Genomic DNA, 24,646 nt, shown 5'->3' on the forward strand with positions numbered 1-24,646 from the left:
ACCGGAGGAGGGTAGAAGGAAGGAGGCTGCGGGAGGAGAGCCGGGGAGACTCGCCTGTCCAATGGGGCTCTGAAGAAGAGCCTGGCACCGCTCGCGCAACTAGCCGCGGGGGCCCGCAAGAGCCCCGGGAGGGCGGAAGAGGCAAGGGCGCAAAGCGCGCCATAGGGGAGGGGGTCGCGACGGCGGCGGCCGGGGAAGGTTCAGCAAGGATCCTCACCCTTCTTGGCTCTTAAAGGGGCCGGATGCTGCCGGCGTTTAGAAGAGGCTGCGAGGATGGTGTAGCAGAGAAAAGTTACCTTGCAGCTAAGGTCTTGCAAAGGCTTGCCTCTTGCCCATCAGGTCGCTTGAAGCGAGCGCGCAGGATGGGGAGGCCCGCGCCTTGCAGCTGAGCAGGAGTTTCGCCTCCTCTACTGCCTGCTGCCCTCCAAGGCCAGTTGGTAGAGTTTTCCTTCCATGCCTCCACACCTGACAGGCTAGCGTTGCCAAGCCGGAGGATTCGGGGTCCCCGAGCTTCGTGCAGCTTTTCTGAGCCTAGGAACAGCTTGCCTGCCACCTCCTTGCAGCCTCTTCCCTAGTTGCCCCTTCCTGGGCGAGGACGCCAAGCCTGACCCCGAAGGCAGCCCCCGAGCATAGCTTGGCTATGCAGCACCACCTGCCGCTTCCACTAATGGAGAAGTGAATCTGGCCAAATAGAAAGGAGGGAACGAGCCAGAGAAGAGCACAGACCCCTGGCTTGACAGCATGAGCGGTGGCAGGTTTGACTTTGACGATGGAGGGGCCTACTGCGGGGGCTGGGAAGGGGGCAAAGCCCACGGGCATGGCATCTGCACCGGGCCCAAGGGCCAGGGCGAATACTCAGGCTCCTGGAACTACGGCTTCGAAGTGGTGGGAGTCTACACCTGGCCCAGCGGCAACACCTACGAGGGCTACTGGTCTCAAGGCAAGAGGCATGGCTTAGGGATCGAGACCAAAGGGCGGTGGCTTTACAAAGGCGAATGGACACATGGCTTCAAAGGAAGGTATGGGGTCAGGCAGAACGTCAGCAGCGGGGCAAAATACGAAGGCACCTGGAATAACGGGCTGCAGGACGGTTATGGCACCGAGACCTATGCTGATGGAGGTAAGCCTGGGTGGAAGGAAGTAGCTAGCCAGTGGGCTAGCTCTCTGGGCTGCAGGGTGGAAGGCAGGGCAGGGTCCTGGGAACCCGGGAATGTGATATGTGAGCTAATGGCTGTGACTCATTCAGCGGGCAAAGAATTCAGTTCTGATCCCTCAACTGATGCTGGACAGGTGACATTAAGGTCCTGTCCTCATCTTTCCAGCCATGCACGCTTTATATAAAATCTCAGCCCAGCATGCCTGTTTGTGCACATGGGCTCCTAGGTGCGTAGACATTAGTGGGCGCGCTTGCCGTTCTGCTAATGTAGTTGCTGAATGAACCATGCTATCTACGTGCTTAAAAAAGAAAAGAAAAAAGGCTTCAGGTCAAAAATAGCCCATCCCCAGCCTTAGTGCTCAGAGGTTGACGTCACAATGGGACTATTGCTTGGATTCTTCTGCAGCACGAGTTGTGTGCCAGCCAGTTGTTCACTGGATGTGTGGTCATTCCACAGCATGCGCCAGATCTTGCCGCTTGGTTGACCATCTAGTGTGCAACACCAATGCATCCAGAAGTGGCCAGCAGCTTCTGCCCATGGCAGAGGAGGTAGAAGGCGCTGTTGAGATAGAAGTAGCGTACTGCTTGCACAAAAGCAGACAGTAACCGAAAAGGCAACTTAGTGGATTCCAAACCTGATGGTTGTCTATATGTTGTTTGTAAGAATAGTCTGCTGGAACCAGGCCAGTGGCCTACCTAGTCCAGTAACCTGTTCTCCTAATGGCCAACCAGATGCCTATGGAAAGGCCGGCAGCAAAAGTACATGTCTGTGCACTTATAACCAGACACAGAGTTTACACTGGACTAGGGACATTCTCTTTGAGATATTGTATAGGTCAGGGGTGGCCAACACCCAAGAGACTGCAATCTACTCACAGAGTTAAAAACCTGCAATGATCTACCCCCATTTTGGAGGTTCAGGTCAAAGTTGTTGAGCTTTTTTTTAGGAAGGAGGAAGGCCCATTTGGGGGGGGGTTGGGTTGTTGAGCTTTTTTTAGGGGAGCCACAGTTGTTGACACCACACCTGTTGGACATGCCTGGTATAGGTGGCTCAGAAATCAGTTTTCAGAACAGTAGTTCAGTTTTCCCTTTAGGAAAAGCTGGTGCAAACTTAAAAGAGCTTAAATACCTTCCTTAACATGGTGGTTCCTGATAAGAAATAGATAAATCTGAGACTAATGGAGATAAGTTTGGCCACTCTAAAGCAGACTGTGGCCTAATTAGACAACTATTACGGTAGTACTTTTAATACATAATCTGATGGGGATTTATTGACTGTTGTAATGACTCAAGATATTTGTTCAGCCCAATTTGTCCTTTCTGTTTAGCAAGCTCATTTTTTCAGGGCAAGCAGGGAGGGAGGGAGCAGCTGTATGGGGGGGGGGGAGAGCCCTTGTTGAACAAATGCTCAGCAATTGATGGCAAATAGGGAGAAAATGTTCAACAGCAGGTGATAAGTTGCTGTTATTGGTAATGTGTCATCGTCCCGTCCCGTCCCCCCCCCCCCCCCGGGCAAGTTCATCTGAAATCTTAGGTCCTGTTTGATTTCACGTATGTGAATCTATGTTGTATGCATTGTATTAGATATACCATATGCTGTGGTGGGCATGCCTAGCTCTCCTATGTTGTGGGCAAGCAAAATGCCTGACGTAGTGATGGATTGTGATGTGAATGGAGGGCTTATCTGCTGCTGTGGGTTGGAGATAACATTGCACTTCCTGCATGAGCGTCCTTTGCAAAGACTGGGTCATCCCATGTTAGGAGTGGAGGTCGGGTTTTGCTCTCCTTGCCTTGCTCTCCCCAAGCAGAGAGCTTAACTTTCCTCTGGGACTGAATGGAAGACATTCACTTTTACCGCAAGGATGCATTTAGGGGTACCATTGGGGGAAGGGCTAAGACTGTTCCCAGTTGCTGATGTTTCTGTCCTAGGAATCAAGCCAAGACCTAGCTGTGTTCCTATCCTGCTCTTGGTTTTCTTTCTTGGTCACGCTAGCAGCCGGGCCCAAGCAGACGGGGCGGGAGGAACGCTTTATGTGGGCTCACCAGTCTATGCTTGCAGGCCCCAAGCCCATAACCATGCAGCAAAAACTGGCAACTGAATCATGTTTGAGCATGTTTGAGGGTGTTTATGCAGTTTTATTTCTCTGTACCTGTACAAGATGCCTATATCTTGTGAGATTGGCTGGAGCCAATCAGAAGCAGTGTTAGAATAGCAAGCAATATTAATGAGCTGCAAGCCCATGCCCTCCTCCAGATCAGAAAGTTCTAGGACTCACAGACAGAAGTGGGCCGCCCTACCCTATGCAATATGATCTCTCGAGAACTACAAGTCCCAGAGTTCCTTCGCTCTTGATGGCATATCCACTATATAGATTGGCAGGAGATGCCAACAGGGTGAGGCATCTGACTTAAGGTTACCAGACATCCCTGTTTCCTGGGGACAATCTCCTGACAAAATTTAGTAGGAATTTGAAAAGTGTCCCTGGATTCATTGAAAAAATATATATCTGGTAACCTTAATATGAAGGGCAAGACATCAAGAATCCAGGGTCAGCTAATGCTAGTGCTGCTGTTTAGGATTTACAAGCCCCCAAACACCTGGTCTCTAGACTGGGGTGGCAAAACTTTTTCTCCTCAAGGGCCACTTTGTCTCCTGGTGGACTTTCTAAGGGCCACATTCCAGTGGTGGGTGGGGCCAGAGGCGAAAGTGGGTGGAACACCGGGTATGCATCTTATTTCAGCCAAGCAAAGGTCACTAGGATCTACACACACATGCACATGTCTCTATCCACCAAGCAAGAGGCATGATCAAGGAATCTATCCAACCAAGTTAAAGCACTTAAGGAATGTTCAGAGCAGGGCTGGTGAGGGATGTAGTCCTTGGATCTGAGCTTCCCCCTCCTGGAATAGAAGTACTTGCATCTTAGGGCTGTATGCAATGAATGCAGATATTTCACATCAGGCAGAAACGTAAGGAATTGCTACAAAGGAACTGAAGATGGTTTGGTATCCTTTAAGCAGGCAAAGACTTCTGTTGCAGGGAGAAGGAGGATAATGTTTGTACCATTCCCAGATAAACATTGTTTGACTCTGTACACACAATTGTGTTATAAACTGGCTGTTATCTATTAACAAATCTGTTATATGCCCCCTTTTGCCAGAATGACTACGGAGTAGTTTACAAAAATAAGAGCAATACCATAAAAATGTGCAGATACAACAGATTAAAACAAAATATAGAGAGGTTATCTGGGTCTTTTGTCATGGTGCAAACATGCTCTGCATTTCCAGCACCACCCGTTTCAAAGCTTAAATGCAAACCAAAACTGAACTTGCTTTAATTTAAGAGTAATGAGTTTTATATGGCAATATAAGCAGTTCATCAGGGCGTCAAGCAAACCATGTCAATTGTTGGGAGCGGCACGCATGGGTCTGAAGCTGTAGGTTTCAGAACGACAACTTTTGTTCCTATTCCTAGAGATGTGTGTTAGCACGGGTTATTTAGTGACAGGGGAAAATGCACTTTGTACATGCTCAGAAGTGCTGCCTTACTCTTATGTTCTGGCCATTCAAAATCAGTTCTGGAATTGAGGTCTGGCAAGTTCTCTTTGCTCAAACCCTGTCAATATGTGCATATGTTTGTTTTTGAGATAATGTGCTGCATTACTGAGAATTCAGAAAGCAAGTCCATCCACAAAGCTGTTTGGAATCTGCAGAACTCCAAGGAGATTGAATGGTGAAGCTGCAGCGGCTATATATTTCTTACAGCGGTTGAATATTTCCTTTTCCAGTCTACCATAATGATTACTGTACTTCGTTTTTGTGCTCTTGTCCAGTACGTGGAGGTGGCTATTTTTTCTGTTTAATTACTTAACTTGCATAAAGTAACCAAATAAAACTGAGCTTGCAGAATAATAATGATGATGATGATGATGATAATTTTTGCATACTTTTTGTGGGCCATTTACAGGCTTTTAAATCTTTTCTGTCTTCACACACTTGCAATTTTGTTCTGTGAGTTATCTTTCTTTTATATGAGACCATTTCTTCCAGAGGTCTTTTGAACTGCTTTGTAAACTAGCTCCCATGGTGACTGATTGCTTCAACCAGCACTAAAACCAGTGGGGAGTAGATTTGGCATTGAAATTTTGCAGGTGCTCATATGGCTCATGCCAGCTCCTTCAATAGGAGAAGCAAGGGAAGAAGCGGTGGAATGTAATTGCATGGCTATTTTCTCCCTCAAAATACTAATAAGATCTTTAATGGGTGTCTTTGGTAACAAGCAGTATTATGAGAGGTATACCATCAAATGAGTGCTATTAATGAGTATTGCATAGTGGCTAAGGGACTGAACAAGGACATCTTTGCTTCACATCTCAACTCTGCTGCAAACCCACTACGTGGCCTTAGGGAAGCCACAATCTCTCAGCCTCAGCATCCCTGCGCAGAATAACAAGTAGAACGCCGCGACAAAATGTTGTAGCTTATCCCTGGAGTGTGTTACCTGAACTGGAGGTGCGAGTGGTTGGCACATAAGAGAGGAGTCCCTGCTTCTACTTGGAGTCTTACTTCATATGCAAAATTTGTTTTGTTTTGTTTTCATTTTTTGAACATTTAAAACGGCATCTAGTATGCATGTCTGCATGCAAGTCAATGGAGCGTGCGGCTTCTGCTTGCAACTGAGTGTTTGATTTGGTCTGGGCAGTGGCAGAGCTTCATGTTCCGGCACCGGGGGTGGAGAGCAGGCGGGGGCGTGGCTGACGCGTGTCCCGGGGGGGGTGACGCCCAGCACGGGGGTGGGGGCAGCCGCAATGGCACCCCACCGGGATCGTGGTGCCAGGGGCGGTGCGCTCCCCCTGCCCCCCTCTTCCTCTGCCAGTGGGTCTGGGGGAGGCCTGAGGGGACAGTTTTAAGTAGAATTACCTTAGTTGCACCCTGAGATGTCTCAATAATTTTTTACTTTGAGTCTGAAGTAGCCTCGGCTCCTCCTCTGAGCTCAGTATTAACAGTGTACTACATAGTAGGGCTATCATAAGCTCCTCTCAGCACAGCCTTCAAACTTGCAATAGGATCATGGCAGTGAACAACACCTTAGAGTTCTTGTATATTATACTCAGCCCAACCTGCAAAGGGAGGATAAAAACTTTGTTGTAAGACATTCTCTCGGTTTCAGACCAAGCTGCGATAGGGGCTAATACTTCTGGAAAGCCACTCAGTGTTCAGTGTGAATCACCCTGCAGAGCTGCCATAAACCAATCTCTTAGACACAGCTCCTTCTAAACCTGTATTGTGAGGAGAGTTACTTCCACATGAAATTAGAACTGTTTGATCCTGAGCTGAAGATAAAAATTCCCAGGTTCAGTCCTAGCATGCCCAGGTAGCGTGGGCAGAGATCCCAGTCTGAAACCCAGGGGAGATGCTACCAGTCGCTGACTGTATTGGCTGGCACATAACGCCATATAGTTATTAAATTTATACTCTCCACAAGCAAGAATTGTGGTTTCTTTTGCCCTAACAAGCAATGATTGTTAAGCTACCTTGAAGCCATGGTTTGTGGTTGGTTTAGTGATGGTGGTTTTGTTAGAGTAGAGGAAACCACAACCCCAGGTTCGGATGTCATGCCAAGCCAGCCACTTTGTGGTTTCCCTGCTTGCAGAGTGGGAGGACCAAAGCGAGAGGGTTTCAGTTGCCAGCATTTAGCTCATGTGCTTTCTGGCTAGCTTAGTGCTACACGCAAACACAACCAGCATTTACCATGCTGGATAGACCAGGGTAGGGGTGCCTTTTGCCCTCCGGATGTTCCCAAACTACAACTCCCACCCACTTCACCAAACATGACCAATGGCCAAGGATGATGGGTGTTGCAGTTCAGTAATGCCTGGAGAGCCAAAGGTTCTCCATACTTGAGGTACACCCAGTGCCGAATTTACGTATAAACTAAACAAGCTACAGCTTAGCGCCCCACTCTCTTGGAAAAATAATAATCGATATTTCCAAAATATGATAAATATAAAATAAAATAAAACCTACATACAGCAACAGTGTTTTGTGTTGTGTACACCAATAATCTGATGATATAAGGGAGCTTCCTACATTTCTGATTCCCAATTTCCCCCTTTCATTCTCTTCCATGGGATGTTTCCTGACATCAGATGTACAGTGCTTAAGTTTATAATGGTGCGAGGGTTTGGTCGTTCTTCTAATTAGGAAGTTTCCCCAACTCCTTGTTTACTCGCTTTGCTTGTCCCCACGCTCCCCACAAGCTTTCTTCTAGTGATCTCTGGGATGCTTCTCTAGGACACTTGGGAATTTTCTAATGGTAAAGTGATTCATTAAGTTGACAGTTAAATATTTCACCCTTGGAGATCTCTGCTGCTATTTTGAAGCGGTTCTCATGGGAATGAGAAAGAAAGAAATTCTAGTGCTTATACTAAAGAAGTCAGTCTCCCCAAAGACACCTGTACCGGGGAGAAATTTTACATTTGTGACAGGAGAAGGAGATATTATAACATATCACAACTGAAGGAGTGTAGGAATTCCTGTGGGAAAGTTTTCATGACTTTATGATTTATTTATTTATTACATTTATACCCCAGCTTTTCTCCTCAAGGTAGTGTACATAGGTCTCCTCCTCCCCATTTTATCTGCACAACAACCCTGTAGGGTAGGCTAGGCTGAGAGTGAGTGACTGGCCTAATGTCACCCAGTCAGCTTCATGGTTGAGTGGGGATTCAAACCCTGGTCTCCCAGGTTCTTGTTGGGCATTGAAACCACTACACCACACTGGTTTCATTTTTTTAAAACACACACACACACACACACACACACACACACACACACACACACACACAGATTAACAGCACCATCCTATACATGCCTATTCAGAAGTAAACTCCATTGAATTAAATGGTGCTTAATCCAAGTGAGTTTGTGTAGTCACAGTCGGATAGCTAGCCCATAACCTGCGCCTTTTAGCGATATGTGGGACACTCTGGAGTGTTTGAGAAGCTTAGGAAATTAAAAATATAGTTTACCGTTCCTACCCTACTGAAAGGTCTCCACATAGTGCAAGGAGAAGCATTTTTAACCTCATGGCATGAATTCCCCCCCAACCATAAATCAGGGCACTAGAAGCCATGGTTAGCCAGCATGGCCACTTCCAGGTGTTATTAGACTACAATTCCCATCATCCCTGACCATTGGCCATGCTTGGCTGGGGATGGTGGATGTTGGAGTCCAAAAATATCTGAAGGCTCCCATGTTGGCTTCTCCTGATGTATGTTGTTAAAAGGATCCGTTCAGTTCCCCCTCAGTTTCCCTTTTTTCAGAGAAGAAAACCCTCAACTAACACTTTCGGCATTCTGCGATTCAACCCTCTTCAATACTGTATTCCTTAAGTCCTAAGGCTGGAAGAATGAAGCCTAGGCCCGTGTTCCTCTTGGCTCAGCCTTGTCTACCAAAAGGCTTTCACAAGGAAAGGATTTCCTCAGAGATACTTTTAAATGCAGATAGCAGGGCTTAAGGCCAGGACTCTCGAAAGTGTGTGCTCTGCCACTGAGCAAGTGTCTTTTCCCATCCAGAGCTATTTAACCTTAGGTGACCGTTTTATGTTTTCGTGCCTTTCTTTCTGGGTTCTTTCTTGTCCTCTGGCTTCTTAGCTTCCCCAAGGATTATTGTGCTTTGCTAACATGACAGAAATCGCTGGCAGTCCGTGGCTATAAAAATACCCCATGGCCATTTGCCTGTGAGAAAGCAAATCCTTGGGGGAGCTAATTCTTTTATACTGGTAATAAATATTTGTATTTCTCCAGCATGTTTCGTCCCAGGATACTCTAGCTGAATGGGAATTTGGGTGGGTGGTTGCAGAGCTGGTGGTTTACAAATTTGGGGGGGTGATGCTCCTAATAGCGAGTGATGGATTGAGCCAAAGCAGGTTTCTTTGGGTAGGTTGCTAGTTACTGAGGTAACCACATCAACAAAAGGACGACAATCGAGGGAGAGAGAAACTCTGCTGTGAGGGAAATTAATGTTCTGAGGCAATTGGTGGGAAGGAACTAGCTTCCTTCTAGGGAAGAGTTCAACTTGGCTCCAGCGAGGGAGCTTTTGCTGTATTTCAATTAGTTTGGTATTAGGAATACACAAACTTGCAACAAAAAGTTGTTCAGGGTTCCTTTTTTCCTCCTTCACATCCACCCTTTCCCTCTGGCTTGTGGGCATCCCTCCTTGAAATGTTGGGCATGAACAACAAATACACTCATGAATGTCACACTTCTCTTTATGTTAGTCTTTTATCCTTCGCAATTGCATATCACATTCCAGTTTAGTTCTAATTTCATTTGTGCAACAATGTATGCTCTGATTGTCCCTATTTATCTGGTAAAACACTATTGCTTTCCTTCCAGAGAAATGTTAGCCCCAAAGTATCTGAATGACTTTGGCCCCAAATATCTGAAAGACTGCCTCTTCCCCTTCAAACTCTCGATTGTTCAGCTTAGCAATGGTGCCCCTCTTAGTAGTTCCACCACCCACAGAAGTTTGGGGGTTGGCAGTCTGGGAGAGGGCATTCTCTGTGGCAGCTCCTAAGTTGTGAAATTCTCTTCTCACATAAGTGTGCCTGGCACCTTCATTTCCATCGAATGCTGACAACATCCCTCTGGTTGTCTAAACAGAGAGGATCCCAGGATTGGAGAGCAGCTATTCAGATGCCCTATTCTGGCTAATAATAATAATAATAATAGGGGTTTGCGGCACCCATACCCAGCCTCTCCTCAAACTTGCAAAACTGCCCATGGTGAGTTACATCTCTGGGTAGTTCCCTCATGCCACCAGAGAATATCTCCAGCCGCAGAGGCAGTGTACAGATGCTAGCTTTGGTCTCATAGTGGAGGGAAAATTACCGGTATATTTTGGTTGGAGGTTAGATGGCGGCTAACAGAATGAGGTTGAATCCTGCCAAGACAGAAGTACTGTTTGTGGGGGACAGGAGGCGGGAAGGTGTGGGGGACTCCCTGGTCCTGAATGGGGTAACTGTGCCCCTGAAGGACCAGGTTCGCAGCCTGGGAGTAATTTTGGACTAATAGCTGTCCATGGAGGCGCAGGTTAATTCTGTATCCAGGGCAGCTGTCTATCAGCTCCATCTGGTACGCAGGCTGAGACCCTACCTGCCTGCGGACTGTCTCGCCAGAGTGGTGCATGCTCTAGTTATCTCTCTCTTGGACTACTGCAATGTGCTCTATGTGGGGCTACCTTTGAAGGTGACCCGGAAACTACAATTAATCCAGAATGCGGCAGCTAGACTGGTGACTGGGAGCAGCCGCCGAGACCACATAACACCGCACTTGAAAGACCTGCATTGGCTCCCAGTACATTTCCGAGCACAATTCAAAGTGTTGGTGTTGACCTTTAAAGCCCTAAACGGCCTCGGTCCAGTATACCTGAAGGAGCGTCTCCACCTCCATCGCTCTGCCCGGACACTGAGGTCCAGTGCCGACGGCCTTCTGGCGGTTCCCTCGCTGCGAGAAGCCAAGTTACAGGGAACCAGGCAGAGGGCCTTCTTGGTAGTGGCACCTGCCCTGTGGAATGCCCTCCCACCAGATGTCAAAGAGAAAAATAACTACCAGACTTTTAGAGGACATCTGAAGGCACCCCTGTTTAGGGAGGCTTTTAATGTTTAATTGATTATTTTATTTTATTTTTCTGTTGGAAGCCGCCCAGAGTGGCTGGGGAATAAATAAATTATTATTATTATTATTATTATTATTATTATTATTATTATTATTATTATTTGTTGAATGGGAAATGAGCACACAGTTAATTTCCTGCTCAGCCAACATAAGGGGCTATTTTGTGGGTGATTTCGGGAAGGCCGTTCCTGCCTGAATAACCATGATTTCATCCGTGTTCTTCAGGAAATGTGGTGTAACTAACTTCACTATTGCTCTTGATTGCAGGTACATACCAAGGCCAGTTCACCAATGGAATGCGCCACGGTTATGGCGTCCGGCAGAGCGTCCCATATGGCATAGCAGCTGTAGTCCGCAACCCTCTAAGGACCTCCCTTACTTCCCTCCGTAGTGAGCACAGCAATGGCACCCTGTTGCAACATGACTCCCCGTCAGCAAACCTGGAGAACTTTCCCATGACACCTACGATCACCCGTGGTGGCTTTGCTCTCAGCCTGTACGCGGATGCTGATGCGGGCAAGCTGAAGAAGGGAGGGCTCTTCAGGCGGAGTTCCTTGTTTGGGAAGATGAAGAAATCCGACTCTAAGACTTCCTTGGCCAGCCAAAGGAGCCGACTCAGCTTCCTCAAGAGCGAGAGTGGGATGAGCTCCACTGGTAGCGATGCCACCTCCACAGCTAGCCTAGGAGAAGGAGCAGAGGGAGAGGACTTCCCACCTTTTGACGCTGATATCGATGCCACCACAACAGAGTCCTATATGGGTGAGTGGAAGAATGACAAGCGCTCTGGGTTTGGCGTGAGTGAGAGATCAAGTGGCCTGAAGTATGAGGGTGAATGGCTGGATAATGTACGGCATGGATACGGTTGCACCACTTTGCCTGATGGTAAGAAGGAAGAAGGGAAATACAGAATGAACGTCCTGATCAAAGGCATGAAGAAGAGGGTGATACCTCTGAAAAGTGCCAAGATAAGGCAGAAGGTGGACAGGAGCCTGGAAGGGGCTCAGAGGGCAGCAGCCATCGCCAGACAGAAATCTGAGATTGCAGCTTCTAGGTAAGAGCCTGAGGCTTGACATTTACTGTGTGAAAGTAGAAGGAACCACCCAAAGTTTCATTTTTAATTGAATAAGTGTTTCCAATTGATGATTAAGACAGGGGTGGGCAACTTTTGGCCCTCCAGATGTTGTTGGATTCCAACTCCCCACCACCCCTAGCAGCATAGCCCATAATCAGGGATGGTGGGAGATGTAGTCTAGGAACATTTAGAAAGCCACAGGTTCCCCATCTTCTGTTTAAGAAATATTTGTAGCTAAGATGTACATTAAAATAAATCTCCATTTCTGGCAAATTCTAGTTTTCGGCAGATGAGGAAATCTAAAGTTCCGAGAAACTAAATAACATAGTTAATTACAGCTAGGACATGAAACTTTCTGTCTTTTGACATGTCCACTGCACAATGATGGATGAGGAAAGATAAATCCATTTTGTATCTATTAAATATAAAGGTAAAGATACCCCTGACCGTTAGATCCAGTCGTGGACGACTCTGGGGCTGCGCGCTCATCTCGCTCTATAGGCCGAGGGAGCTGGCGTTTGTCCACAGACAGCTTCCAGGTCACGTGGCCAGCACGACTAAGCCGCTTCTGGCGAACCAGGGCAGCACACGCAAACGCCATTTACCTTCCCGTCGGAGCGGTCCCTATTTATCTACTTGCACTTTGACGTGCTTTCGAACTGCTAGGTGGGCAGGAGCTGGGACCAAGCAATGGGAGCTCACCCCGTTGCAGGGATTCGAACCGCCAACCTTCTGATCTGCAAGCCCTAGGCTCTGTGGTTTAAACCACAGCACCACCCGTGTCCCTTATCTTTTAAATATACTTGTGTACAAATAAGATGTACATTAAAACAAACCTCAAATTCTGGCAAATTCTATTTTTGGGCAGGTTTAAAATTCTGATAAATGGAGCAACATAGTCATTAATATCCATGAGATAAAACCTACTATATTCTGACATGTCCACTACACATTGATGGGTGAGGAACTTAAGAAGGATAACAAAGAACAATCTGTTTGGTGTGATTGATTTTAGATATGTCTCATGACTGATATGGCTGATTACATCTAGAGCAAGAATTGCGTATCATCAAGGAGCAATCATTTTGGGAATGACGCATTTGGTGAGATCTGACAAAATGTGAAAATAGAAGTTGTGCATTTTAGGCAGACCTTGGTTCCTGTGTCAGCACCATCCTGATGGGACAGGCGGCACCAGCATTATATCTAGCCAGGTTATTTTCCTAGGATTGGTCCTTTGCAGCTGTGTCTTTAACCTGCCCTACATCTGCTGTCATAGGGGGCAAGTTATTGTGACTTGGGGAAAACCTTGCAAGATGAATTAGGACCCCTGCTGGGCCTAGTTTGGATCTGGACAACATGGTAAGCCCAAGGTTCATGGTTTGTTGCCCCAGCTCAGGCATCCCCAAACTTCGGCCCTCCAGATGTTTTGGACTACAGTTCCCATTATCCCTGACCACTGGTGGTCCTCTTAGCTACGGATCATGGGAGTTGTAGGCCAAAACATCTGGAGGGCCGCAGTTTGGGAATGCCTGCTCCAGCTTGTAGCTAGGAAACAGCAAAGTGCATTGACACACTGCTCATTTCTGGCCAATGAGAAATAATCCCCATTAAAATTAAGGAGCTACATGAGAGCACTACCATACTATTGAAATGCTCCCTTTGATTTCAGTGGGGGTCGGGCAAGATAATTTCCCGGTTGATTGTGCTCTTTAGGATGAAATCCTATACCCACTTAGAGTAAGAACTCATTGAACTCAATAGGACTTAATTTTGTGTAGACATGAATAGAATCACACGGTAATGTTACCTGTAAGGTGCTGTGAACACTGATAATAGATACATAGGTTTATGCTGTTACTTGGCCTGTAAAATACTATGCACACTGCTGGTGGTATAGAAATAAATCACGGCTACCCACCAGATTTGCCTAGTAGAGATTTATGCATCTTGGCAAGGTGTTAAATGAAGGGCAGCACATCTCCAAGGTAATAGATCTTGCCACAGAAAAGGTCACTGCAGGCTCTTTTCTGCCAAGGACACTAATACAGTGGAACCTCGGTTTATGAACACCTCGGTTTATGAATTTTCGGTTTACGAACGCCGCGGACCCATCTGGAACGGATTAATTCACTTTCCATTACTTTCAATGGGAAATAAAAAAATTCCTTCAGTAGCACCTTAAAGACCAACTAAGTTTTTATTTTGGTATGAGCCATACCAAAATAAAAACTTAGTTGGTCTTTAAGGTGCTACTGAAGGAATTTTTTTATTTTACTTCGATCCAGACCAACACGGCTACCTACCTGTAACCATTTCAATGGGAAAGTTCGCTTCAGTTTATGAACGCTTCAGTTTGAGTACTCTGCGGACCGTCTGGAACAGATTAATCCACTTTCCATTACTTTCAATAGGAAAGTTCGCTTCAGTTTATGAATGCTTCAGTTTATGAACAGACTTTCGGAACCAATTGTGTTCATAAACCGAGGTACCACTGTATTCCCATGAAGCATAAATGAGGAATTATAGTCTGGGGTAAGGGCTTCATCTTACTTTGATGTTTGTTTTTGGCTCTAGTTCCCCATGCAAGTACAAAGCAAATGTGCCTTACATTGTTGTGAATGGCATGTGTGCATTAAATTGCACTTTTCTTAGTAAAATACATGGAAAAGAAAATACGGTTGTTCTATGTGCTAAAAAATAGGAGTGCACCATTCACAACCAATACTAATCATAGAAACATGGAGTTGGAGAAGGTCTTGTAGGTTATCTAGTCCTGTTCTTCCTAAACTATCTGATGTTGTGGACCAACAAATCTCCCCCTCCTCAATGTGCCAGTGACCGATACAGTGGAACCTTGGTTTATGAACACCTCGGTTTACAAATTTTCGGTTTACGAACGCCGCGGACCCATCTGGAATGGATTAATCCACTTTCCATTACTTTCAATGGGAAAGTTCGCTTCAGTTTATGAATGCTTTAGTTTATGAACAGACTTCTGGAACCAATTGTGTTAATAAACCGAGGTACCACTGTACATTATTTGGACTCTGAAGCATTCTACCCAACCTAGGCTGGGTTAAGTAGCCATGGTCTGTGGACCACCGTTTTGAGTATCACTGATCTAGTCAAACCCTGCGCAATGCAGGAATTTCAGGACACCCTCACACCCCCCCACACTTACATGCATTTGACTTGTGTGCATACATGCGGTGCTGGGAAATACGTAAATAATTCAATTCATACTCGGAAGTGGTAGAAGAGAGCTGAGAGTTCTTGTGGCTTGTGTGGAGCCCCGAAATCCTCCCAGAGTCTGAAGAGGACATCAGTGAGGGTGAAGGAAGCCCCAAAGAGACCGGAGGCACAGCAGGGCTTTGCTTAGCCTGCTCAGCCCCCCCCCCCCATCTAGAAGTTGATGTCTAGGGTAGTGCAGCTGCAGTTGCCACTTTCCCGCATGTCCTCCAGCCTCAGAGGTTTGATTCTAGTTGTAGATATTTTTGGATATTGAATTCAGGTTCTCTTCACGGCGAATCTATCTAATTCACAATAAACACAGCCATCCTTCAAAATTTGCACATCTCAACAGTTTGCAGGGCAGTTCTCTGGCAAAGTATTGTGTCCAAAAATGCATATACTGTACTAGGGTAAACTGTGTATTGAAATGCCTAGGTTAGTGAAAATATATTACATTTGGGAAATTGCTTTGCCAAAATGTGTATGTTAAGGAACATTGCATAAAAATCTATATTGTAGGAGAAATTCTCTGGTGAATGTTCATGAAAGTTTTCCGTATTTTTTTCTAATTGCAAACTGATGGGGGAATGTGGAGAACTGGAGATTGGAAGAATAAGAAACTGTGAGAAACTAAAACTGACAGAATTGCTATTTTCATTTATTATTCTATGCCGTTTTCCCACTCATGCGAATCACAAAGCAGCTCACAATAAATAAGCAATAATGTAAAGGAACATCACAAAGACAACATAAATCATATATAATAATTAAAAAATCATCAGTGAAACAATTACAAATAATCAGTAAAACAGTCACATTCTATAAAACACAATTAACAAAATAACTTAAAAAAGTAAGCTAAACAACAAAAACACAACAAAAGTCATATTATAACACTCACAAAGCACTACAGCACACCTAGTCCACAAAATAGTATCGACAACATTAGCAACCTTTGAGTTGGCACACAAACGCACACTCCTCACCCCTATGTGTGCATTCAGCTTCCTTATCCTTTTGACCCTTTAACTCTTAAAATTGAGCCCTCATCTCTCTGCTTCATCCATGTTTGGAATAGGCCTGGGCTCTAAAAAACATGGGCAAGGATGGTTTAGGTATTTTTTAAAGAATCTGTAGCTGTGGGATATGATCTACATCCATATTAGCACAGGAGATGCTTTCTGATTTTGCTGATTCTTTGCTTGTGGTCTCTTCCACAGCATGCTGGAAAAGTCATGCATATAAAGTGTTGCAAGGCTATAAATAATGGTGTTGGAGCTGTTGAATTGCTGCACAAATGCTCGGCAGTTTATAAAAGGATCTTTTTATTATACACTATTTACACTTCAAATCAAAGGGGGAACTCTGGTGGTTTACATCAGAGATTGGAATGCACTCCTGGTGGAGCGGGGGCACTCTATCCCTCCCTTAGCGCTGCTTGGACATAATTTCCTATTAAGGAAACTTTTGAGCAAGGGGAAATAGACACGTCGAGTCATTTTCCTCCTCCTTGTGTGTTGCACAAATGCAGCTGCTTGAGACACTTGGAAAGAGGGTTTGCAATTTCCATGCTAGCAGCCCCTGCTCATCTCCCTCTCTTGTGAATTAGCCCTTGAGTTTTGAGACCAGGCATGTTTCCCTTGAGAAATGTAGCCAAATATTCTGTTTATTTGCTTTTATTTTAGATTATCACAACAAACAAATCAACTTGCCCAAGACATTGTGCAATAAAAGACGAGCAAATGAAAAGCAGTGTAAATCAGCCTTGATTTCAATAGTAGCTACAGGTGACAAGCCATAGGTGACAAGGTGAGTGGGTGGAATTCCATGCAGATGCAGAATCAGAATCCAGAGCAGAAACAAAGCGGGCTGCTGGAGAATGGAAGTTCGCTTCCTCTGTGCCGAGCATAGAAAAAATAGTAGGCTACTGCAGGACAGTCAGAGCAGTTTGACTCTCTCTGCCAGCCTCCAGCAGGCTAGCAACATTTATGCAGGCTAGTATATTTTGTGTATACAAGACTGGTATAAATTCTTATCAGACATACAACAAGAACCCAGGTTACGAATGGCAAATTCAGAAATACAACAGCGTAACTGGCCGATATTCTCAGTCACCAATTTATAGACATAAAACACCAAATGACAAAATCATACACACAAGAATATGTAACTAATAATAATAATAATTAATAATAATAATAATAATAATATATCATGCTTTCTAAAAAAAATAGATACAGGCTCAGACAGGCCTCATTTGAAAAAGAGCTCTGCAGGATAGATAAGGTTTTAACTGACATCCTCAACAACCTGGCATCAGGAAAGGATGGGACAGAGAGCCAGACTTTCCCTGATGATTTAAACTCAGGTGTGAGGAATATTTGGCCTTCCATATGTTGCTGAACTGCAACTCCCATCAACCCCATCAAGCATGGTCAATAGCTAGGGATGATGGGACTCATAGTGCAGCAACATCTGGAGGGCCATGGTTCCCTAACCTGCTTTAACGTGTGTTTGTGTATTATGTAGCCAAATGGGCTGCTCTGGATATTATTATTGATAGGTAAAGGTAAAGGACCCCAGGACGGTTAAGTCCAGTAAAAGGTGACTATGGGGTTGCGGTGTTCAACTCGCTTTCAGGCCAAGGGAGCCGGCGTTTGTCCACAGACAGCTTTCTGGGTCATGTGGCCAGCATGACTGAACCTCTTCTGGCACAACGGACCACCGTGGTGGAAACCAGAGCGCACGGAAAAGCCGTTTACCTTCCCACCACAGTGGTACCTATTTATCTACTTGCACTGGCATGCTTTTGAATTGCTAGGTTGGCAGGAGCTGGGACAGAGCCACAGGAGCTCACTCCATCGCAGGAATTCGAACCGCCAACCTTCCGATCTGCAAGCCCAAGAGCCTCAGTGGTTTAGACCACAGCACCACCTGCATCCCGTTGTGCCAGAAGTGGCTTAGTCATGCTGGCCTCATGACCCGGAAAGCTGTCTGTGGACAAACGCCGGCTCCCTCGGCCTGAGCGAGATGGGCATTGCAACCCCATAGTCGCCTTTGACTGGACTTAACCGTCCAGGGGTCCTTCACCTTTTACTTTAATTATTGATATTATTATTAAAATTTGTATACCAGCCTTAATCCGAAGATCTCAGGGCAGTTCAAATCATAAAATACAGAAGAAAACCACAAAGTATATAATAAAAACAAGAAAAAAAACAATCCATTAGTCTCTGAACTAATAACCTTGCTGCTATGTATTTGTTTGATTTGGATAAGACTGTGGGATATATATGCTTTACCGCACAGCAGGTGTGATATTGTGGCTAGAATGTCAGGATTAATTTGAGGACCCTGAGTTCAAATCCCTACCTGGCTATAAAACCCACTGAGTGACTTTAGGCAAACTGCTCACACGCAGGTTACTTACCTTTAGCACAAGGTGTGAGTACAATGAGAAATACATGCTACCTTCAGTTGCTGGAATAAAGGGTTGTGATAAAATTATGATAAATGAATGACACATACTTCTTTGATTTCTCTTCCTAAACATCCTGAGGGATATCCAATGTTAGTCATATTCAGAGCAGACCTACTGAATCAATCAATTTAAGAACCCCTCCACGCTTTTGTTTGTCCCATGATTTCTAGTGCTGTGTTCTGTTTGGTTTATAGGAAGAATTAATGGGGAAACACAGGGTTTCAGGGGGTCTTTCTCCACTGAAATCCAAGGCAAAAAATCACAACTGGAAACACCGAACTGAACATGGGGCAAAGAGGTACAGACTTAGGGAAAGTGCAGCTGGGCCCGAAGACTAAGGAGGTGGAAGAAGACAGCCAACACCACTTCAACTTACTGGTTGTAAGTAAGAAAGCAGGCAAGTGGGGGGTGACTGAGGGCATATCTGGTTGGTGGGGCAGTGTGCAATTTGCCCTGTTGGGCCAGCTTCCACTGCCATCTAGCTCATTACCGTCTACCTGTTACTGGCAGCAGGTCTCCAGGTTTTCAAACCAAGGTTTTCTCAGCCTTTACTCGAAGATGCTGGGGGTTGAACCTGTGACCTTCTGCATGCAAAGCAGACTCTCTTTCACTGCCCGTTATCAATCATCTGGCAGCTTTCCTCTCTACCATTTTCTGCCCTTCAGGAAAAAAAAATCAGGTATAAAAACATGTCTACGGACAACAGACCTCTGCTGCCCAGTTTGTATGCTTGTTTTTTGTCTGTTTGAAGCAAGTTGTTTAAAAGGGTCAAGTTTTAAATCCTAGCCAGCTTTTCCGTCCGTTGGTGTTGCCTGTCTCCATGGGACACATTGCACCCGCCCTTAAAATAACAGAGCCGCTCATCTGCTGAGACTTGAACTGCAGTCCTCCCTCGTATCACTTTCCTTTACTCTCCTGGCCAATCATGCTCTTAAGCAATGTTAACTTATATCTCCAGTGTGCTCAGCATTTCAAATCTACATTACATAGGCAGGAATGAGAGTCTCCTTGGGGGACACTGGTGGAGCATGGTGTAAATGACGTGTTGAAAGTGCTGGAGTCAGCAGAGGAGGCCCTGACTAAATAAGGGTATACATTGCAGTGGTTTACCAGACCGACAGGAGAATGCAACAACCAAGAGCCTACATGCTTATCCACTAAGTAGAAAACTGTTCAGGTGGATTTTAACCCTATGTTAAAAGTAATGGCTTTGTGTAGATTCTGTACTGTGCTCATAGAACAGGGTCCCCAAACTAAGGCCCGGGGGCCAGATGCAGCCCAATTGCCTTCTCAATCCGGCCCCTGGTCAGTCTGGGAATTAGCATGTTTTTACATGAGTAGAATGTGTCCTTTTATTTAAAATGCATCTCTGGGTTATTTGTGGGGCATAGGAATTCGTTCATATTTTTTCCAAAATATAGTCCGGCCCCCCACAAGGTCTGAGGGACAGTGGACCGGCCCCCTGCTGAAAAAAGTTTGCTGACCCCTGAAATAACATGACAAAACATTCGGCTTCCTAAGCAATTTATGCTTGTCTTTGCTTTGTCTTTTTCTCCTGGAAAAGGAAGTTTCTACTGCTTGTTGCAAACAAGTTGGAATTTTATTAATTCTGGGGGCTAATGGTTGGGAAATTAAAAATGGAAGTTCTTAATAAAGGTTCTGCCTCTGCTGTCCTTCCCTTCTCTTGCTTTTCCTTGCCTGCCCTTTTCACTCCTGTTCCTTTCCAATACTGTAAATGCTAATTCATAAGAAAAGCTGAATATTGCACTCAGAATAAATTACGCGAATCAATGTTATCTATACAAAGTTATAGGCCTTATTATGATTGCACAGTTTGGATTTTCCTGAAGCAGAAATATGTGGTGTTGTTGTTTTGTATAGATTAAGGCATCCCTTAAATCAGCCGTGGGGAACCTCCCCCCCCTTCATCTGAGTGCCACATTCCCTTCTGGGGTGCCAAGTACCAGTGGGATGGAGCCAGAGCCAAAAATAACTAGGCAAAAGTGACTAGAGCAATGGATGTGATTTTTAAAATCTTTGTGCAGTAGGTTAGTTTCCACATAGACTTGCAAACTCCTTTCTATCCTCTGCCCAAGCAAACAAAAGCACTATCAGAATTCCGGGACAAATTCTAGCATGGCAAAAATACTCAAGGTAGATGCAGGGCTGTTGAGGGGCAGGCTGAGGGTGCGTGGCCTAGGGTGTCCCTCTCAAGGGACAAGTAGAAGAGTCTGGGGGAATACATTTGGCCTCTGGGCCTAACTTTCCCCACTGCTGCTTTAAATAGCCACTCCAAACTCTTTTTGAAGATGTGTGTTTGGAAGCTTTCTTCTAAACACACTGCTGACCCAAGTGTCCTCCATGTCATGATGCTCAATCAGGTCCAATTGAGTGGATTTTCATGTAGGCAATGGGTGCCTGTTGCTACTGAAGGCCATGAGCAGCTGGGCTCAACTAGAATTGATTCAGGGCCAGGGTTTCTGACAATTCATGTTCTTACAAACCACACCCATAGCCAACAGCTCTACTCTTGTCATGGAGCTTTCAAAGGAACTATTTTAGCAAGGGGAGAAATATGGCAGCCAGAGGAATGCCTTTTAGGCTTTGTCTGCACCAGCTTTCTTATTCTGGGCCAGTGGTGATATGAGACCCATGGAATGTGCACTCCACTTTTGATGTCTTCACGGGGCTCATCCATAGGGCTCTCTGTGTAGGCAGACGTGTGCCGAATGCTTCAGCCTACACTGATCCCCACTAGTAGGCCTACGTGTGGCTGGCAGGGACAGGTGCAATCTGCACGGCACAAGTCTGAGCAGAAACGGTCTGCGTGACTTGTTCCTCAGTGCACCATGGAGTTCTAGGGAGAAGCAGAGCTCCATCATTCCATTCATTTATTCTGCTGGAATTCCATTCTGCGTAGCATTCCACTCCTAAATTCCAGTTTGACTTGGAGCATTTCCAAAATTAATTCTGGAATTGGCACTTTGCTGTAGCTTTATGCTCATTCTGCACATATTTCCCTCTCTGCATTGCCAATATGCATAGCGGGGGTCCCCCCCCCTTTTACTTTGCAGTTTTTAAAGGTGTACCATGGTCATTCTCACACATGATGCTGGCCGCAAAGCATGATAAGGCAAATTAGCCTGTGTAAGAGCTGCCTGCTGCTGTATGTGACATGAGCAGCCCCTGCTTAGCTCCTAACTTTTTAGAGCAGGGCAACAAACCACAGAGTGGCAGGACTATACCTATAGATCAGTGTTTCTCAACCTTTTTTGGGCCACGGCACACTTGTTCCGTGAAAAAAATCACGAGGCACACCACCTCCATAAGACAAACCTCCATGCCCTGTAGAGCGAGACCACCGAGCGCCCCAGCCAGCCAGAGGGGCCTGGAACCGGCTGCTGTTGCTGCTGCTGTAGCAGCAGGGAGCGCGCGGAGCGCCCTGCAGCACCTGGCCTCTTCTTTGGGGGGGGGGCTGCCCGAGGCCTGCCGCCTCGGTGCCTGGAACCGGCGGCTGCAGAGCGGAGCGCTCCGAAGCGGCGAGCGCTCGGAGCGCCCTGCAGCGCCTGGCCTCTTCTTCTTCTTTTTTTGGGGGGGGGGGCTGCCCAAGGCCGGCGGCTGCAGAGCGGAGCGCTCCAAAGTGCCAAGCGCTCGGAGCGCCCTGCAGCGCCTGTCCTCTTTCTCTTTTTTGGGGGGGGCTGCCCGAGGCCTGCCGCCTCGGTGCCTGGAACCGGCGGCTGCAGAGCGGAGCGCTCCGAAACGGCGAGCGCTTGGAGCGCCCTGCAGCGCCTGGCCTCTTTTCTTTTCTTTTTTGCTGCCCAAGGCCGGCGGCTGCAGAGCGGAGCGCTCCGAAGCGCCGAGCGCTTGGAGCGCCCTGCAGCGCCTGGCCTCTTCCTCTTCTTCTTTTTTTGGGGGGGGGGCTGCCCAAGGCCGGCGGCTGCAGAGCGGAGCGCTCCAAAGTGCCGAGCGCTCGGAGCGCCCTGCAGCGCCTGGCCTCTTCTCTCTCTTTTTTGGGGGGGGGGGCTGCCCAAGGCCGGCGGCACGTGACAAGGCAGCAAATTGCCCTTCTCGCCGCGGCATGTCCCGGCACACCAGCCAGCGTCTGGCGGCACACTAGTGTACCGCGGAACAGCGGTTGAGAAACGCTGCTATAGATATATGCTGCCTTCCCTGTTCTTTTCTTCGACTTTCCTCCATATTGATGATTCCCTTACTCCTAGCAGCTGGCTGCTCACCTCATTCCCTCTCTGCAAGTCCAGCAGACAGAAAAAATACCCTAGCTGTACAAGAACTGGGCCAGCCCTGTGCCATTCATTCTTTTGTGCTTCAGTTTCTGTGCCTGAGGCTAGCGGCATACTCTGCATATATCCTTAAGTCTCTTTCTAATGGAAGCTTCTCTATGAATGCCAGCCTCTCAAACTCTCTGTTGTCACTACCTACATTAGAGCAGGAGGTGTGAGGAAGGATTGTGAGGCACACTATACTTGCTAAAGTTGTGTGCAATAGACAAAGGTCAAAAAATCATAGCTGGGCTTGATAGCCAGCCAGAATATGCTCCTGTCTGAAGCTTTCTCCCTGCCAGTGAAAGGGGACAGGATCTGAGATGGTGCTCAGCTCAAGTCCTAGCCCAGCTTGTGTGAATGGCGTATGTGACTAGAATATGTATGAGTATCCTATGTGAGTAGTGTGAATGGGTGCTTGTGAAAGTGAATGGGGGACCCAAATAAGCTCTTACACATGCACACTACCCTGAAATGCATCCACTAGTTTCTGCTGATCTCTACCTATCATACTCTCTGTATCTCTTGTGACAAGAGAGTGTGTTTTGGAAGCCCTTCCTTTTCTGAAAAGTCAGGGATAAAGCATCTTCATGGAACTGGCACAGACGTCTAGCCCCATGCAATTTAATCACTGAAATGAACAAAGGTCAAGGGTTGACAAAATTCTATGACTGTGTGTGAACATAGAAAGTTACCTTATACCAGGCATCCCCGAACTGCGGCCCTCCAGATGTTTTGGCCTACAACTCCCACGATCCCTAGCTAACAGGACCAGTGGTCAGGGATGATGGGAATTGTAGTCCAAAACATCTGGAGGGCCGAAGTTTGGGGATGCCTGCCTTATACCAAGTCAGACCACTGGTCCATGTATTGTCTACTTGAGGGTTTTGAACAGGAGTCCTTTCCAACTCTGCCTGGAAATACTAGTGGTCAGTAGCTCAGTAAGAGAAATAGTTTCCCCAGGGACCACTGGATTTCTTAATGAGATTAGAACAGCCTTTATTTTTCCCATGTGACATGTCCTGGCAGGAAGTTTGCAGATGCTCGCCTCTTGATCCCATTTTTCCAGCCTGTTGTATTTTTGAATGGATGCAAATGTCACTTTCTCAGTTAAGGTCAGCCTTGCTGGCTGTGGGACAGTGGAGGCAGCACTTCTGGGCCAGAATGTGTAGCTCAGCTGCTTTTCTCTTCTTCATCTCTAACCTGGTCATTAACCTACTGAGTTTGTCCGTTGTTTACCCATCCTTGACAACAATAGTTTCTTGTCAAATAAGAAAACAACACAAATCTGAGCATTTACATAATGCTTAGTATACTATTTCTTTTTTACAGCGCTTCATTGTTCCCATTGCCTCACGTACACTATCACAATAACCCTTGCAAGAGAGGCAAGATTGGTATCTTTACATATGGGGGAGGATGCTAAGGTTGAAAGATTGTGGCTTACTTATGACCATAGAGCAGGGGAGAGGAACTGTTGGCCTTCCAGATGTTGTTGGGACTCCAACTCCCATCAGCCCCAGCCAGTATGGCTAATGGCCAGGAAGTTGTAGTCTACCAACATCTGGAGGGCCACAGATTGGCAACTCCTGCCATAGAGAGTTCATAGTTAGCTGAGATTTGAACCGGTAACTTATTGGATGACATTCTGTAATTAGTGGTGGACAAGGTCTGGACACTGTGAGTCCACTCTTGCTCTCCAAACCACTGCCTTAGGAATGGCTTCCTCTTTTGTGTCTC

At 46.3% G+C, this 24,646-nt stretch overlaps 1 protein-coding gene across 1 annotated transcript in view; it reads left to right on the plus strand.

The window, feature by feature from the left end:
* Positions 1-24,646, plus strand: part of JPH2 (junctophilin 2) — a 68,001-nt gene continuing 43,355 nt past the window's right edge. The window contains exons 1-2 of the mRNA XM_035121608.3: positions 1-1,120; positions 11,107-11,890. Coding sequence (XP_034977499.1) covers positions 742-1,120; positions 11,107-11,890 — 1,163 coding nt within the window. The 5' untranslated portion in view covers positions 1-741. The remainder of the gene's footprint in view (positions 1,121-11,106; positions 11,891-24,646) is intronic.

Source organism: Zootoca vivipara, chromosome 7 (assembly GCF_965207765.1).
Source record: "Zootoca vivipara chromosome 7, rZooViv2.hap1.1, whole genome shotgun sequence".
NCBI lineage: Eukaryota > Metazoa > Chordata > Lepidosauria > Squamata > Lacertidae > Zootoca > Zootoca vivipara.